The sequence below is a fragment of the Pan troglodytes genome, chromosome 15, assembly GCF_028858775.2.
Source record: "Pan troglodytes isolate AG18354 chromosome 15, NHGRI_mPanTro3-v2.0_pri, whole genome shotgun sequence".
Classification (NCBI taxonomy): Eukaryota; Metazoa; Chordata; class Mammalia; order Primates; family Hominidae; genus Pan; species Pan troglodytes.
The window spans coordinates 79,591,649-79,609,785 of record NC_072413.2 but is presented as its reverse complement, the minus strand read 5'-3'; the positions used below and the strand labels follow the sequence as shown (position 1 = coordinate 79,609,785).

The window sequence follows — 18,137 nt, the reverse complement described above, 5'->3', positions numbered from 1 at the left end:
AACTTTAGTTAATAGAGTTCCCAAATCCTATTAACTTTATTTCTTAACGTCTTCCATATCTTCCCCTTCCCCTATGCCATCCCTACTTATGTCAGGGCCATTTTGCTTTCCAACTGGACCATTGCTATAGACTCCTAATTGATCCTCTTACCACTAGACATGTTCTCAATCCATAACTCTCTGAACTTCCTTTCACGTTGTTATCAGGAGCACCTTTCTAAAATGCAAAATTGGCCAGGCACGGTGGCTAACACCTGTAATCCCAGCACTTTGGGAGGCCAAGGCAGGTGGATCACTTGAAGTCAGGAGTTTGAGACCAGCCTGGCCAACATAGTGAAACCCCGTCTCTACTCATAATACAAAAATTAGCTTGGTGTGGTGGCACATGCCTGTAATCCCAGCTACTCTGGAGGCCGAAACAGGAGAATCACTTGAACCTGGGAAGCGGAGGTTGCAGTGAGTGGAGATCACGCCACTGCACTCCAGCCTGAGCAACAGACCCAGACTCCATCTCAAAATAAACAAAATAAAATAAAATAAAATGCAAAATTTATCTTATTACTGCTCCTCTTAAAGGAGATTGGTGACTCTTCTTTCCCTATAGAATAAAGACTAAATTTAACCTGTCAAATCAGCCTGTGATCTCACACCTGACCATCTATCTGACCCTCCTGGAAGACCATACCCATGCACTACTTGAAATTGTAAACACACTCCCATTTGTCTACTCCTCCAGCCTGAACTGGCCTTCTTCCCAAACTCCATCTCTTATCTACAGGGCAAACAGCTTAGACATCACCTGCTAATAGACAATAATCTTTAGAGCAAGAGCATTAAATAATTCTTCTCTATCCCCAGCACTTTGCTTGGCATGTAGCAACCACTGAGTACAAGCAGTGTTTGTTGAAAGAATTAATGAGGAAGTGAAAAGAATAAATCAAATGTTTCATGGCACTAGAGAGCTGTGTTAGCTAAAATATCTTCCTTCTCATTACTACTATCACCTAATATTTAGATATGACTGCAACTGAATCATTACCACGGCCATGTGTTCTCATAGCTTCAGATCCACATCTGGCACTAGTCCATCCTACCCATTGTGTCCCGCTTACTAATCTTACAAAGGGAAGACTCTGACCATTACATTTCACTGTTCAAAACCCCTCTAGAGCTCCCCTCTGTCAACTCCCTCCATAATATCCAAGTGCCTCCATGTTCTGTTCCCAACGTACCTGCTCAATCTGATTGCCCTCTACTCTTCTGCAAGCTTGTGATGATTAATTTTAGGTGTCAACTTGACAGGATTAAGTATTAGCTAGAGAACTTGTAAAGATAGCCAAGAACAGTGGCTCATGTCTGTAATCCCAGCTACTGTGGAGGCTGAGGTGGGAGGATCCCTTGAGGCCAGGAGTTCGAGACCAGCCTGGGCAACCTAGTGAGACTCTGTCTCTGTGAAAATAAGAAGAGGAAGAACTGGTAAAGAATTGTTTCTGGGTGTGTCTGTGTATTAGTCTGTTCTCACACTGCCATAAAGAAGTACTTGAGACTGGGTAATTTATGAAGAAAAGAGGTTTAATTGACTCAGAATTATAGACTGTACAGGAAACACAGCTGGGAGGCCTCAGGAAAGTTACAATCATGGGAAAGGGCAAATGGGAAGCAAGCACATATTCACATGGCAGCAGGACAGAGAGAGAGAGTAAAGGGGGAAGTGCTACATACTTTTAAACAAGTATCATGAGAACTCACCATCACAAGAACAGCAAGAGGGAAATCGACCCCCATGATGAAATCACCTCCCACCAGGTCCTTCTCCCAACATTGGGGATTACAATTCAACATAAGATTTGGGTGGGAACACAGAGCCAAATCATATCAGTTGGTGAGGGTGTTTCCAGGGAATATTGGTATGTGAGTCAATGGAATGAGTGGGTAAGATCTGTCCTCAGTGTGAGAAGGCACCGTCTAATCAGCTGGGAGCCCAAAAAGATTACTGAGTTTCTTTTTCCTGGAGCTGGGACACACTCTTCTTTTGCTGTCCTTGGACATCAGAACTTCAGGCTCTTTCTCTTTTATTACTCCAGGACTTACACCAGTGCTCCTCCCACCCTGGGTTCTCAGGCCCTCAACTTTGGACTGAGAATTACACAATCAGCTTCTCTGGTTCTGAGGCCTTTAGATTTGGACTAAGCCATGTTAATAGCATCCCCAGTCTCCAGCTTGCAGACAGCCCATGTGGGACTTCTCAGCCTCCATAATCACATGAGCCAATTCCCCTAATAAATCCCCTATCACATATCTAGATAGGTAGGTAGGTAGATAGATAGATAAATAGATAGATAGATAGATAGATAGATAGATAGATAGATAGATAGATAGAGATAGACAGACAGATAGATAGATAGATAGATAGATAGATAGATTGATTGATTCTGTTGGTTCTGTCTCTCTGTCGGATAAGCCTGACTAGTACAAATGCTTCCACTGAACACCAACCAAGGGCAATATAATTTTCTAATAAGTACATTTATTCATGCTGTGTATTTTCCTAAGAACTCCTTACCAACTGAATCAATCATTTCCCTACATCTACCTCAAAAACCATCTCTTTCTAAAACCTTCTGATATCATTCTGTCAAAAAAGATCCCCTTCTTCCGAATGCCATAGCATTTTTTTCTATAACTTTTTCATGGCACATTCAAAAAACTGTCTTCATTACAGTTATTAATGAATATGTTTCGTCTCAAATACAAAATTACAAAGTCCTTGAAGGCCATAACTCAACCTTATCTATTATATCATCAACAGGAGACTCCAACACATTTCTTGCACGATAGACTTTCAATAAAAAAAGGTTAATTAGTTATTCAATTATGCAACCCACTAGGAGAGCCACTCATTCTGGATAATAATAATTCTTATTTGCATATATCAGTGTATCTGTGTGCAAAGTGCTTTTCCATCTGTTATCCTATTTGTACCTCACCACAGCTCTATGAAGAAAGAAACGAGAATCTTCCTTATTTCAGAGATAAAGAAACTATAGTTCTGTTGCAGTAACTGAGCTCCTCAGGATTATTCAGTTAGTGAAAGGAGGAGGTAGAATTTGAATACAAATAAACTAGCTTGATATTGCATGAGTGTTTCCCACTATTGGTACTTTGTGCAAAAGTTTGGCACTGACCAAACGTGTGTTCCTCATTTATGTGGATCCAGTACAAGCAAAACCTTCTCCTTTTCTCCCTGCCAAACCTTCTCCAGGGCTTGGTACACTTTGAAGCAGGAAACAATACCAGCCCCAATGTTCCAGCTGGCCTTCTCCAGCCACCCTCTGCCTGAGTTCACTGGCCTGCTGCTCCAGGCTTATATTTTACCTAGTATTTAAACTGCCTCTTTAGAGATCTAGTCGGCTAGGTAGAATGATACCATAACAAAGAGCCAAGAGTCAGAGCATAACTATGTTCTGGGGAGTGGCAAGGGGCTACATATCCAAAGCTGCCAGGAGCCTGATGATGGGGGCCATGGGAAGACATGGGCAGTGAGGATTTAAGCTGAATTCTCAACTCACAGGTCTAGAATCAGATTTCCAGGTTCAAGTCTTGGCTCTACCACTTCCTATCCACATAACCCTGGACATTTTACACAATTTCTGTGAGCCTCAGGTCCTTCATCTGTAAAAGGCTGATAATGATAATAGTTTCCTATTATAGGGTTACTGAGGTTAAACAAACTCATCAGTGCAGATTCCAGTACAGGGCCTGGCATATAAGTAACAATCAAGAAGTTTGAGCTAAAGTAACAGAATGTTGAGTGGTAATATTCGTGTGTCCCCAACATGGCAACAAAGGCTCAAAGCTGTAGACAAACAGGCTCCATAAACTCCACATTTGAAACAGAGCTGCCAACACCTGAGGCCAGGCACCTCCCTCAGAGACTAATAAGCCTGAACTGCCCTTCCACCACCAGGGGTCCTGGGCCTTGTCAGGGATGCACAGTCTGGGATGAGATGTAATGTCCCCATCGCCAATACAAGGAATAGGGATGTCTGAGTTCATTTTCTGCTGCTATGAATATAACAGAATACCACAGACTGAATAATTCATAAACATTAGAAATTTACTTCTCACAGTTCTGAAGACTGGGAAGTACAATGTCAAAGTGTCAACATCTGATGAGGGCCTTCTTGCTCATCTCATGCCAGAGGTGAAAGAGCAAGGCAGCAAAAGGTGGCCGAACTCACTTTTGTAACAATCCCACTCTCACAATAACAAAACCACTCTTACAATAATGTTGTTAATCCATTCATAAGACCCAATCACCTCTCAAAGGTCCCACCTCTCAACACCGTTGCATTGGGGATTAAGCTTCCAACACATACACTTTGGAAGACACATTTAAACCAGAGCAAGGGGTTTCAAAAGAATCCTTGGAGAGATTAGGAGTGCCTGCCAGATAGGAGCACTGGCATCTTGCTCCCAGAATGAAGCTTTCAGAGCTACAGAACCAGTCTTATGCAGCTTTCATAGAGAGTTATTGGAAGAAATTGGCCTACACCTCTTGAGGATAATATTCTTGAACATGGAGACTAGTGCCCAATTAAAGATGTAAAGCTTACCAGAGAGGCCCATTGCATCAGGGTGAGAAGGGACTATGGTACAGGGTGCCTAAGAAGAAAACAATGAGAGCCTTTCACCTTACTCTCCTGCAGCAAAGATCTCTGCTTTTTCATGCGAAACAGCAGGAGCTCTGGGGCCATCCTGGTGGTCACGGAGAGAGAGAAGCTGCCACCTTAGAAAGGAGATTGAAACATAGACCAACCTCAGGGGTCTCAGGGGACATGGCTTCCCTCTCTGGGGGAACCTCAGCAATGGAGCAGAATTGTGGAAGCTGATTGTTCAATTTACCAGCCATGAAGAGGTCACCAGAAGGAGGCAAAATCACTCTGAGCCTTAAGATAGCCAAGACCACCTCCCCATCATGATATGCATCTCACTTTATCCTGATATGAACCTGCCTCTACCTTCTCCTCTCAGACCCCCAAAGCCCTCCAATCTAAACAAAGTTAATCCCAAAAAGAAAGAAGGAAGAGATGGCAATTTAATGAAGGTCCTCCCCACACTCAATCCCATCAAAGTGCTGGGGTGAGAGAAGAGGAAGAACATTCAGAAGAGCCTCAGACCTCAGGCAATGGGTGAAGTCTATGCCAGGTGAGGGAAGGGAGGTGTTCTGGGGATAAGATTTAAACCATATTAAAGACTAATGTTTCAAAGGGACTTGGCTTTTAACATCTAAAAATGGCCAGGAAATTACAGAATCTCTCATCAGAATTTGAAAAAGGCATTTGTCATAACATGATTGAGAGTTCATTAAAAAAAATTAAACCATTTCATGTTTATGCCCCAATAGAGCAATTACATTATCAGCATCAGCATCTTAGGAAGAACTGAGTGTTAAGAACAGAGAAACTAAATATGCCCAAGCCCAAGTCGGCACATGAGATCAGCAAAGAAAGATGGAGCATTGAATCTGAATGTGCATACAGCTGTGTGGGAGCAATTTAGGGAAGATCAAGGGCAGGAACTAACCTGGGAAATCCAAGAAGACTGCCAAGAATAGGGTTTGAGGCCCCTATGGTTTTAATTAGCCAGGAGCAGTAAGGGACAGAGTGAGTGGACTGAGTTAAAAGACACGGTGTTAATGCCACACCTGGAGCCACTGGGGGCTCTGCTGGGGTTTTACATTAATGAGAATAATGTGTCTTTGAAAAATATTATTGCCTCCCAGTAGCTCCCTACTTTTCTGGTCACCTCTGCCTTTCATGAGAAAAATGCTAACCCACATCTTTGTTCCTTCACATTCCTTTGAAGGAGCTGGGTGGCCATGAGGGAGGAGAGGCAGACTCTTTCATCCCTGAATTGGCACCCCAAGTCCAAACCAAACTGGTAGTTACCAGAAGCCTCCACCACTTCCAGGAGGATGAGGTTGGGCAGGACCTACCAGTCTTGCAATTTCCATTCTATGCAAAGCCAATGCTATCATTCCCTCTAGCCAGCTCCATAAGTAATGAGGTTTCTAGGGAAAAAGAAAAAGAGTGTGAGGCTTTTAAGCAGACCTCAGATAAGAATGCCATTCTCAGCCCCAGGGAAGCTTCTCTCTAGAATGATCTGCAAGGAGAGATCTGTGTGGGTGTGTCTTCTGGGTGGTCCCACACTCTGGTCCAAACTCCCAAGGCCCACCGTAGAGAAGCCAGGAGAGGTCTCCACCCTGTCCATGGAGACAGAAGAAGGGTGGGAGCTATTGCAGCTGCGGCTGTGACTTGGCCGCCAGGAAATCACACTTCTCTCACAAGCCATCCCACAGCTTGGCCAATGCTTAGCCTCCTTTGGGATACAATGGCATCACGATGAGTGTGCACCTGAACACAGACTGACCCAAGGCTGTCCTTAGACAAAAATGGTCTTGCAATAGCAAGCTAGACTTTTTTTTAAATGTATATTTATTCAGAGAAATTCTAGAATCCCACCAAGTTTGCAATGCCCTAGGGTAAGCTGTAATGTCATTTAATGTGAATTCAGCTAGAGAGTGGCTATTGGCACATCTATAAGGGGCATCAGCCCCCAGGTGGTCAACTTGTTCTCTCTGTCCCCAGAATCAGGAGGACTCAGCTTCTCAAATATCCATTTAGCTCACTGCCACTCTTCCTATCATCCTCCCCCAAACACATATATTTTTTAAACTTCTATATAAGTTCTAATAAAAATAATCAACACTTAACACAGAAAACTTGAAAAATATAGAAAAGTTTAAAGGAGACCAAAAAACCTCACCCCTAATGCTACTACCCAGATAGAAACTGACTGTTAAGATTTTGGTATGTTTGCTTTCAGACTTTTATGTTATGTTACTTATGAACAAGTATGTGTCTGTATAATATAATAAAATTAAAATAAAATTTAGAAAACTGAGTCCACATGGTGTGGATACAGTGTAAGCTCTGGTATGGCTGCTTGGGTATAAATCCTAATTCCACCTCTTGCTATCTTTCTAAGCTGCAACAAGTGACTGATATAGTACCCACATTAAAAAGTTACTATAAGGAATAAATGAAACTATTTGGATAAAGCTCTTATGACCTAGCACATGTGAGATAAATATACATGAGTTGTCAATGTTGTTGCTATTATTGGTTGTGTTTGGCCTTTTTACACAGAACACATTTTTTTTTCTGTGCCTCTGAGGCAGTTTACAAGAATGAACACTGTGTCCCAATCAATGCAGCATTATCAAATCTAGGACACTATCTGGATTGATACCACTCTCAGCAAACACAATGACCTTGCCGGCATCTTCCTGCGAGAGGGTGATGGGACAGGATGGCTGGGGGCAGCTCAAATACCTGGAGGGGCAGGGAAAGGTTGTGGAGGGGTCAGCCAAGCCAGCATCACAGCTGTGCTCAATTACCACAAACAGATGTTGGCACCTCGACTCATTAGAAATGCAACCCAATCACACTGGCAGTCTAATCATCTTACTGGAAACTGTGGAGATAGGAAGACCCTGTGCTCCCAATTCCAGTGGTCAGATCAGTAAAGGTCACTCTCCCTGTCCCCAAGCAAAAGACTTCATGTGGCAAATCTCCACAGGGATTAGAGAAGCGGCTCGCAACTGAGGTCAATTTTATTCCCCACCAGATATTTGGCCATGACTGAAGACATTTTTGGTTGTTGCAACTTAAAGGGAGAGGAGGCTGCCACTGGCATCTAATGAGTAGAGACCAGGGATGCTGCTGAATATCCTAAACACAGGACCATCCCTGCAACAGAGAACTACCTAACCCAAATTACTGATTGTGCTAAGATTGAGAAACCCTCCATTAATGATCTCAAACACATAAATAAGTTAAAAGAGGAAAATGCTTGGCCCCGGTGACATGGTCTTGAGGGTCTGTAACAAAGATTACAGAAGTGAGCAGATAGATTATGAGCTAAAGCAACTATATTTTTATTCCTTTTCTCTAAAGTTCCCATATCTCAGTGAGACTTTATTTTGCTTCGTAATGTCCAGCAAGACATTATTTTTCAGTCTGTCAGTGAATCCAGCTATTAACGTATTGCTCCAAAAACTACTGCAGTCATTCCTTGGTATCTGAGGGGGATTAGTTTCAGGACCCCAGAAAATACAAAAATCCATGGATGCTCAAGTCACTGATATAAAATGGTGTCATATTTGCGTATAACCTACACATTTCCTGCTATATATTTTAAATCATCTCTAGATTACTTACAATACCTAATGCAATGTAAATGCTATGTAAACAGGCTGTATTGTTTTTTACTTGTATTATTTTTTGTTTTATTATTATTTTTGTTAGTCTTTTGCTGCTGTTGTTTTGTTTAATATTTTCTTTTTCTTTCTTTCTTTCTTCTTTTTTTTCTTGAGACAGAGCTCTGTTGCTCAAGCTGGAGTGCAGCAGCGCAATCACAGCTCACTGCAACCTCTGCCTACCCGGTTCAAGCGATTCTCCTGCCTCAGCCTCTCAAGAAGCTGGGATTACAGGTGTCCACCACCATGCCCAGCTAATTTTTGTATTTTTACTAGAGACAGCGTTTTGCCATGTTGCTTAGGCTGGTCTCAAACTCCTGAGCTCAATCCTCCTGCCTCAGCCTTTCAAAGTGTTGGGATTACAAGCATGAGCCATCGCGCCCTACCGTTTAATAGTTTCCATTCCTGGCTGGTTGAATCCATGGATGCAGAACCCGCAAATACTGAGAGCCCACTGCATTTTACTACAGTCCTAAAATCTAAACTAGGACTTAGGACCCATACTAAAAAGATGTATACACAATATCTGCTTGTCCCCTACACTGTCCTTGTACCAACACCTGGAAAGTCTGGATAGTTGGACGACTACAGTATCACAGGAAATATACTCTTGAAGGTTTTAAACCAGAGCTAGGAAATAAGTAAAGTTAATACAACAGTGCCATCTAGTGAATGACAAGTATCTCAAAAGAGCCCAGATCTCGATTTCTCAAATCTAAGATTCACGCATTTTACTCAGACAAATTCAGTGCAGAATGGGAATGATATAAAACAAAATTGCATTATGTAATCCTCAGCCTTCAGAAGAACCCCTCCATGTGATCTAATGTCATATTTAAGAGGAAATCTTAATGTAGGCCAAGTAAGAAGAAGAAATTAGTAGAAATCCATGATTACCTCTATACTCAAATATTACATAACAAGAATCTAACACTAATTAGTGATAAAATCTGCAGCAGATTCCAATCTCCTGACACTGAGATCAATATCCTCTTCGTGACCCTAAACTGATGGAGCTGTGGCTCAGCCTCACATACCAGGTACACGTCCCAGCTCTGTGCTTAGTGCCTGGGTGACTGAAGACAAGTGAAACTTTTCTGGCCTTCTGTTTCTTCATCTGCCAAATGGTGTGATGATATAATAATACCCATTCATGGGACGTACCATAAACCCTAAAGGAGGCATTCTGGGAAAAGTGAATAACACGTGGTTTAGCATGGTAAAGCTTAGTTCCCTTTTCTAGCTGCTCCTCCTCCTTTATCTGCGTGTTTACCAAATGAGAATGAGACACCTAAGAGTCTGTTTCTTTTAAAAGCTGGCATTCAAATTTTTACTCAATAAATCTGAGTCCCTACTGTGTACCAAACACCATTATAGGTTCAGAGGATGGAAAAGTTTCCACCCTGGTGGAACAACTGTGTAATATGAAGGGATCTTGGAAGAAAACAATATAAAATCAGGGCAAAAAGACTGCAGTCTGTTTGAGATATCATGGAGAAGAAACACCTCTCAGAATGGATTTTGAAAAAGGAGGAGGGGGAGATAGACAAATACTGAAATTAAGGAACACACCTGGTATTCTCCTTGGAGACAGAACGGACAGCCACCAGGCTGTTGTCTAATTGGGTCACCTTGCAGAAGAGAGGAGATGAGAGCTTTACTGCAGGAAGAGGGAATGTTCACATCCCAAAATGAGTATCCTCTGCCCTTGATTAAGCCCTCCACATCGTTTTCCCCAGCAACCTCTCCCTCACCATTCTAGGGCTGGGGTTCCACTTCAGAATTTCCTCCAAGTTAGCCACGCTGCCAGATGGAAGAACTAAAAATCAGGACCTACCTTTGGCTTTCCCCCTCCTCCTCTCCCATATCGCTCCTGTGAGAGGTGACAGCGTGATGGCGGCCCTCACAGCCCTGGCTCGCTCTCGGTGCCCCCTTGGCCTCGGCGCCCATTCTGGCCGCACTTGAGGAGCCCTTCAGCCCGCCGCTGCACCGTGGGAGACCTTCTCTGGGCTGGCCGAGGCCGGAGCTGGCTCCCTCGGCTTGTGGGGAGGTTTGGAGGGAGAGGCACGGGCGGGAACCGGGGCTGCGCGTGGCGCTTGCGGGCCAGCTAGAGTTCCGGGTGGGCGTGGGCTTGGCGGCCCCGCACTCGGAGCGGCCGGCCAGCCCTGCTGCCCCAGGCAGTGAGGGGCTTAGCATCCAGGCCAGCAGCTGCGGAGGGTGCGCCTGGTCCCCCAGCAGTGCTGGCCCACCGGCGCTGCACTCGATTTCTCGCCAGGCCTTAGCTGCCTCCCCGCTGGGCAGGGCTCGGGACCCGCAGCCCGCCATAACTGAGCTCCCCCGCCCCGCCGTGGGCTCCTGCGCGGCCTGAGCCTCCCGGAGGAGCACTGCCGACCGCCTAAGGGCTGAGGAGTGCGGGCGCACGGCGCGAGACTAGCAGGTAGCTCCACCTGCGGCACTGTGTAAGATCCACTGGGTGAGGCCAGCTGGGCTCCTGAGTCTAGTGGGGACTTGGAAAACCTTTGTGTCTAGCTAAGGGATTGTGAGTGCACCAATCAGCACTCTGTGTCTAGCTCAAGGTTTGTAAACACCAATCAGCACCCTGTGTCTAGCTTGGGGTTTGTGGATGCACCAATGGGCACTCTGTATCTAGCTAATCTGGTGGGGACTTGGAGAATCTTTATGTCTAGCTAAGGGATGTGAATGCACCAATGGGCACTCTGTGTCTAGCTCAAGGTTTGTAAATGCACCAATCAGCACCCTGTGCCTAGCTCAGGGTTTGTAAATACACCAATGGACACTCTGTATCTAGCTAATCTAGTGGGGATGTGGATAACTTTTGTGTCTAGCTCAGGGATTGTGAACACACCAATCGGCACCCTGTCAAAATGGACCAATCAGCTCTCTGTAAAACAGACCAATCGGCTCTCTGTAAAATGGACCAATCAGCAGGATGTGGGTGGGGCCAGATAAGATAATAAATGCAGGCTGCATGAGCCAACAGTGGCAACCTGTTTGGATATCCTTCCCCACTGTGGAAGCGTTAGTTCTTTTGCTCTTTGCTATGAATCTTGCTGCTGCTCACTCTTTGGGTCCACACTGCGTTTATGAGCTGTAACACTCACCACAAAGGTCTGCAGCTTCACTCCTGAAGCCAGCAAAGACCATGAACCCACCGGGAAGAACGAACAACTCCAGACACGCAGCCTTAAGAGCTGTAACACTCACTGCGAAGGTCTGCAGCTTCACTCCTGAGCCAGCCAGACCATGAACCCACCAGAAGGAAAAAACTCTGAACACATCCGAATATCAGAAGGAACAAACTCTGGACACGCCGCCTTTAAGAACTGTAACACCGCAAGGGTCCGCGGCTTTATTCTTGAAATCAGTGAGACCAAGAACCCCATTCCGGACACGTTTGGACCGTGAGTCCCTTTCTTGGGTTGGCTCAATGTTTTATATGTAAGACAGCAACATTGTCAGTGTTCTAGTTTATCTGGTTTAAGGTTTATTACTCATCCGAGTGGGCCTGGTCTCCACTGCACTTCACTTTTGCACTTTCCACAGGCAAATCTCAGCAGCCTGCTAAGATCTGCCTGCAAGTGGATGTAAGCTGTAAGCTAGTCCTTTCCAAAGTTACATAATACATTACGTTACTTAAAATCTTAGTTTTTCTCTAAAATTTTATATTTAAAGCTCTATAATCCCACATGTTGGCTAGATCACAAAAGTTAAACATTTCTTTTTGAAGGGCTTCTTGGGGTACTCAAATCCCCAATAAGAATTAGGAATTTCCAATATACCATAGTGCATGCTATTATTCGGCCATGTATCCCCTGCACAGTTTCTCATGGAAATGCACTTTGCAAAAAGGCTAATTCCAAGTCTGTCTGGTGGCTGTTATTACTTTAAACTTTGCTGGAACTTTACTGTCTCATGAAGCTTTTCCTAATGCATCACAGTCCCTCTTCCCTTAGTCCCATATGCAATTGATTAATACTCCCCTTGTCTTCTCTCACTACTTTCTGTAAATATTTGTAACACAGCCTCTCTTAACACTTTGGTGCCCTTAATTGATTTTGTGTTTACTCCTCTTTAGTTTACTGTAGGTCCCTTCAGAACAAGAACTTTGCTTTATATGCAAGGTTCAAGGGAAGCTCATGGAAATCCCTGGTGCCTGCACACTGTATGGCACGTGGTAGAGGTTTAGTGCAGGAAGGGAGCAAGAGAGGAAGGAAGAAGAGGGCAGGGCTGGCTTATTTTGGAAAGATCTTAGTCCCAGTTCCACAATTCGACTTTCGACCCATCACACCCTCTCTGAACCTCATTTCCTCTGCAGCCAAACAAGGCTAAAATGTTAGCCCTGACTTCCTGCTAGGACTGATGGAAGGTTCTAATGAGATCATCGATGCAAACTCAACTTATAACTACAGAGTGCCAAGCCAATGTAACATAGCGTCATTGTTAGCATCAGGCTGAAATATTCCCTTCCTGCCTTCGCCAAAAAGGCAAGGGCACCATTCCCACAAGTGAGATAGGCGAATACACCCTCCATAATCTTTTAGCTAGGAAGATTCTCCCAGTCCCCAAAATAATGCCACTTTTTGAATCCAAAATGCTTCAATTTCTATAACACAAGATAGATTTTTAAATTCATGTTAGATATCATTTTAAATACTTTTAAAAGTGCAAATTATTGGTATCAATTTCCTCACTGAACGAAATTTCAAAAGGGGAGAATTCTGAGCCTTGAAGTGAAAAGGCTGGATCCAGTGGCTTACACCTGTAATCCCAGCACTTTGGGAGGCCAAGGCAGTCAGATCACTTGAGGTCAGGAGTACGAGACCAGCCTGGCCAACATGGTGAAACCCTGTCTCTACTAAAAATACAAAAAAAATGAGGTGAGTGTGGTGGCATGCACCTGTAATCCCAGCTACTCAGGAGGCTGAGGCAGGAGAATCGCTCGAATATGGGATGCAGAAGTTAAAATGAGCCAAGATCACGCCACTGCACTCAAGCCTGGGCAACAGAATTTTATATATGTGTGTGTGTGTGTGTGTGTGTGTGTAGATATATAGCTTATATAGTTTTTTTATACACTTTTATATAATTATGAACTATATATGTGGTAATTTTTATTTTTGAGACAGGGTTTTGCTATGTCACCCAGGCTGGAGAGGTGGAGTGCATTGGCACAGTCACGGCTCACTGCAGCCTCAATCTTCCAGATTTAAGCGATCCTCCTACCTCAGCCTCCCGGTAGTTGGGACCACAGGTGCATGCCATTATACCTGGATAATTTTTTTTTTTTTTTTTTTTTTTTTTTTTTTGGGTAGAGACAAAGTCTTCCTATGTTGCCCAGGCTGATCTCAAACTTCTGGGTTCAAGGGATCCTCCCACCTCAGCTTCCCACACTGATGGGATTATAGGCATGAGCCACTGCACCCTGCCTAGGTAAACTTTTTTATTTAAGACATCAATGGTCGTTCATGACTGCTAATTTCCACTTAGTGTGTTCATAAACTACACCCCTACACACACACAACTTACACATTCATTGGTATTTGAATAAATAATTATCTTTGAACTTAAAAAAAAGAATTTTATTTAGGGAAATAAAATTCAGATTAAACTAACTTTTGTTGAATACCTACACAATGGAAAATATACCAAACATTCTCAAACAACCTGTAAAGATATTTGTTGCCACCCAAAAAATTCCAGCTGTGGGGTAAATCGAAGCTACCAAATTGGAAAACCAGACACGAGAACTACCCCTGAATACAACTGGGAAAGAATAACAAATACATTTTTTAAAACTAAGAAATAAGGGGCTTTTGTATAGAAACAGGAATCGTATTCACTTTGTAACTCTAGAGTGTTTTGAGGTTGTGGCTTGTCATTTGATTATTTAAATGCAAGTCCTTTTGTAATTATTTCTATTGTTAATAAATTCCATCCATCCAGCTTGGATGAGGTCATCAACACGTTAATGTGAATTCAGATTTTGAAAGAGAGAACTAGACAGCAGTCACAATCAGGCGCCCGGATTTCTCCCAATTACTGCCCCCAATTATTTCCACACCTATTGCTGACATGTTTAATCTCCTTCTCCTGGCCTAACCGACAGCTCACATGGAGGAAGAATGCTAGCTAATGCACTGCTCAGCAGAGTGTAGGTCCAATTTAAATAATTAGAAGCCCATTTCATTTCCCCTCTCCTTCTTGTAAGCGCACTTGAAAGGAAGGAAGGTGCATGCCCAGGCTTGATGCCTATAACTTCTTTGAGAATAACTTATCGACCTTCTTAAAGCCCCTTTCCTAACCAGCAATCTCTGTCTGTCCCCAAGGATACTGAGGATAAATTAAAGCTATTGGATGATAATCAATAAGCAAGGGTCATCTCTATTGCCTGGCTTAAAGGACTTTGATCTAGTAAATCATCAATTACTGCCACCTATATTAGCCTTCCTGTTAACCATGTGACCTGAATGAGTCCTCTTATTTTCTAAGTAGAATGAGACAGGAGCTGCACAGCAGCTTCTGCTAATGAAGTGAGGCTGAGGTTCACTTGGGCTTGGGGCCTGTCTCCCATTTCTCCACAAAATGACTTCCCTCCGCTCCTCAAGTGTTTGGAAATCCTTTTCCACTTGGCAAAGACCTGAGTCGTAATTTTGTTGCTTGACATAAAGATGTTCATATATGTCCCTTTCATTGATAGTAGGCCCACAAGGGCAAGACTTCATGAGGTTCTGGTGACCAAGCATGCTCATCGCTGTCCTGGGACTGCTCCAAGTGCAATTCAAAGATGTTTGTTACAAATGAAGATCCTCTCCTCAGAGATCCTCATTCCCTGCATTTGAGATGGGCCCTGGGAACCTTCATTATTAACTCCTGAATTTCACTTGGACCAACACTGTGATGGTGACCAGCCCAGGTGGGGGCTGCATTTCAGGAATCTGCATTTTTGATAAGTTGTCTCGGTGATTCCTATGTACATTGAAGTATAAGAACCTCTATTCTAGAAAACATATAAGCAAATAAACAGCTGCCTTGTATTAGTAAGTAAGGATAAAATAGAGGCTGGTTAAAGCAACAAGCAATTAGCTGCAGAACAGGAAAGAAGAGAGAAGGACATCAGGGATTCATTGAGGTACCCTTTAAGCTGCCTACGAAGGTGACCAGAAGGTGTCAGGCAAGAATGGGAGGGAAAATGTTCCAGACAAAAGAAACACATGAGCCAAGGCTTATATAATAAGAGTTCAGAGTTTCTCCAGGAATTTGTAAACAATCCAATGAATTGGGACTTGAGGTGCACACTAAGGTTCAAGGTGTGGTGGGAATTGAAGCTGAGTAGGAAGTGAGGATTAAGTCACAGGGGTTTTGAATATTGCTCTTCAGACAATAGTGAAGATAGCTGTTCCAATATATAAGAATGAATTTATATTAACAGAAATTAGGAGGGATAGAACAGCCCTCTGTCCAGCAATATGCCCTCTGTTGCTCTGAACAAATAAAAAGGATACAAAAATGATTCAACATTCAAAAGACTTTTGCCTACTGGCTACTTGCTATTTATTGAATCCCATATTGATTGAATGCCTACTATATGCCTGACACAAGAATCAGCTCAGGAGAAATAATATTAAGTCACAAAGACATGGTCTGCCTTTCGTTGCAGGTTCATGGTTTAACATTTATTATGTGGCAAGTGGTAGACTAACGGATAAGAAACAAAAATGGTACCCCAAGGAATTTACAGTGTAAAAGAGGATTAAGTCAAATATACCTTCACACAGAAACACATACATGCATCTGTGCATGTCATCATAAACCACAGGAAAGGCAGGAATGAAAGATGATGGGATTTGGTGGAGAAAGACTGCATGAGAGGGGCCTTAAAGCAGAGATAAGGTTTTTGACAAAGGGAAGATGGAGCGATACAGTATTTTAATCCAAGGGAAAGAAAGAAAGCAGCAGAAGAGAATAGAGAGTAAAAACTGAGGATAAGGATAACAATGACAATGAAGAGAATGAAGATTATGGCAATGACTTAAGTGCCAGACACTGACGTAGGACAGACATTCCTATCACTTACCCTCGGAGTAACCCTTCAAAGCAGGTGATATTACCCTTGTTTCATATATAAGGAAAAAAAAAACTCTTCAGTGGGTTAAACAACTTCTAAAGGTGACGAAGCAAGTAAGTGAAAGAATCTAGACTCATTCATGTTCGTTCATTCAATTTACTAAATATATATTTATTGTGCAGCTACTATATGACAGGCAGCTCTGTCTTAAACCAAGGTTCCTATAATTTTTCTCTGCAACACCTTAAAAATTAAACAAAATTAGTTCTAGTAAATGATTGCATGAACAAGAAGATGAGGATTATAAGAATGATATTTATAGCATGTTTTATGTCTTTCAAAGCATTTTTACATAGTTATACCATTTAAGACAAACATCTTTACAACAAAGATGAAAAAAATGTCTAATGCCTGGTAAATATTGTGTATTAGATGTTGAATCTTTCATCTTTATTTTGATTCTTAAAACCTTCTATTCTTAATGGTATTTTTAATAGTTCTTTTTCATTTTTTTATTTTAATCAAAATAGTCTACTGTTTTTAAGAGGAAAAAGAATAAAAGTGGTTCATACTCCAATATTTTAAAATAAAATTCCGTTTTAAAATAAAATACTCTTAGGGAGGCTGATTTGAGTAATAGACTCCCATCCTACCGCTTATTCTACTGATATCCAGGTATCCCATTAATATGTCTTAATATTTTATTGTAAAATAATTTTAAATTTATAAAAATATTACAAAAATAATACAGAGTTCTAGTATTTTCTTTATTCAGCTTCCCCTAATTTGGACAACTGACAACTTGGGTGAGATCACAAGACAAGCTGAGCCAGTTTCTCGGGATGGGTTACCGGTCCAGGTGGTGCCAGTTCGTTCATCAGAATGAAGGGTCTGGAAAATATCTCAAACACCAATTTTAAGTTTTACAGTAGTGATGGTATCTATAGGAGCACTCGAGGAGTTTACAAATCTCATGTCTTCTGGCTACAATGGCTTGATATCTTCTAACTATGCTTGCATCTCAGCAGAGTTCATGCCCCTCCCATAATCCTAATCCTGCGGCCTTTTATTAGTGTTGTAAAGGTGATTTCTTTTTTGAGATGGAGTCTCATTCTGTCGCCCAGCCTGTAGTGCAGTGGCACGATCTCGGTTCACTGAAACCTCCGCCCTCTGGGTTCAAGCGATTCTCCTGCCTCAGCCTCCCGAGTAGCTGGGATTACAGGCGCCTGCCACCAGGCCCAGCTAATTTTTGTATTTTTAGTAGAGATGGGGTTTCACCCTGTGAGCCAGGCTGGTCTCGAGCTCTTGACCTCAGGTGATCCACCCACCTCGGCCTCCCAAAGTGCTGGGATTACAGGCATGAGCCACTGCGCCCAGCCAATAAAGATGTTTTCAAACCCAAGAAATAAGGGGGGTAGTTTTGGAAATTGCTATTATCCTTCTTGATTTAAGCTTAAACTATAAAGTTCTCCCAAAGTTAGCTTGGCCTATGCCCAGGAATGAACAAGAGCAGCTTAGAGGTTAGAAGCAAGTTGGAGTCAGCTTTGTCAAATTTTTCTTACTGTCATAATTTTGCAAAAGCACTTTCAATATTATTGTTACCTATTATGTTGCTCAAATTGTCCACTTTAGCTGTTGGGAGCTCTTTTAGGCTGGCTTCTTTTTGACACTGCCTCATCTTTTTTATATTTTTAGAACTTCTTTACTTTCTGATACTGTAAGATGCTC

The 18,137-nt window shown here is 42.7% G+C and overlaps 1 protein-coding gene across 5 annotated transcripts in view; it reads right to left on the bottom strand.

Moving 5' to 3' along the window:
• Positions 1 to 18,137, bottom strand: part of LOC129136995 (uncharacterized) — a 566,655-nt gene that overhangs the window by 445,614 nt on the left and 102,904 nt on the right. For 2 of the 5 annotated variants that reach the window (XR_010150978.1, XR_010150979.1), the window contains exon 1: positions 10,161 to 10,708. The exons of 2 other annotated variants lie outside the window; for them this stretch is intronic. Coding sequence is in view for 1 of the 3 variants with exons in the window: in XM_063793020.1 (XP_063649090.1) it covers positions 10,161 to 10,648 (488 nt within the window). In the remaining 2 variants the exon portion in view is untranslated. Of the gene's footprint in view, positions 1 to 10,160; positions 10,869 to 18,137 lie in introns of those variants that run through there. One more of the 5 variants, XM_063793020.1, reaches the window with a different exon arrangement.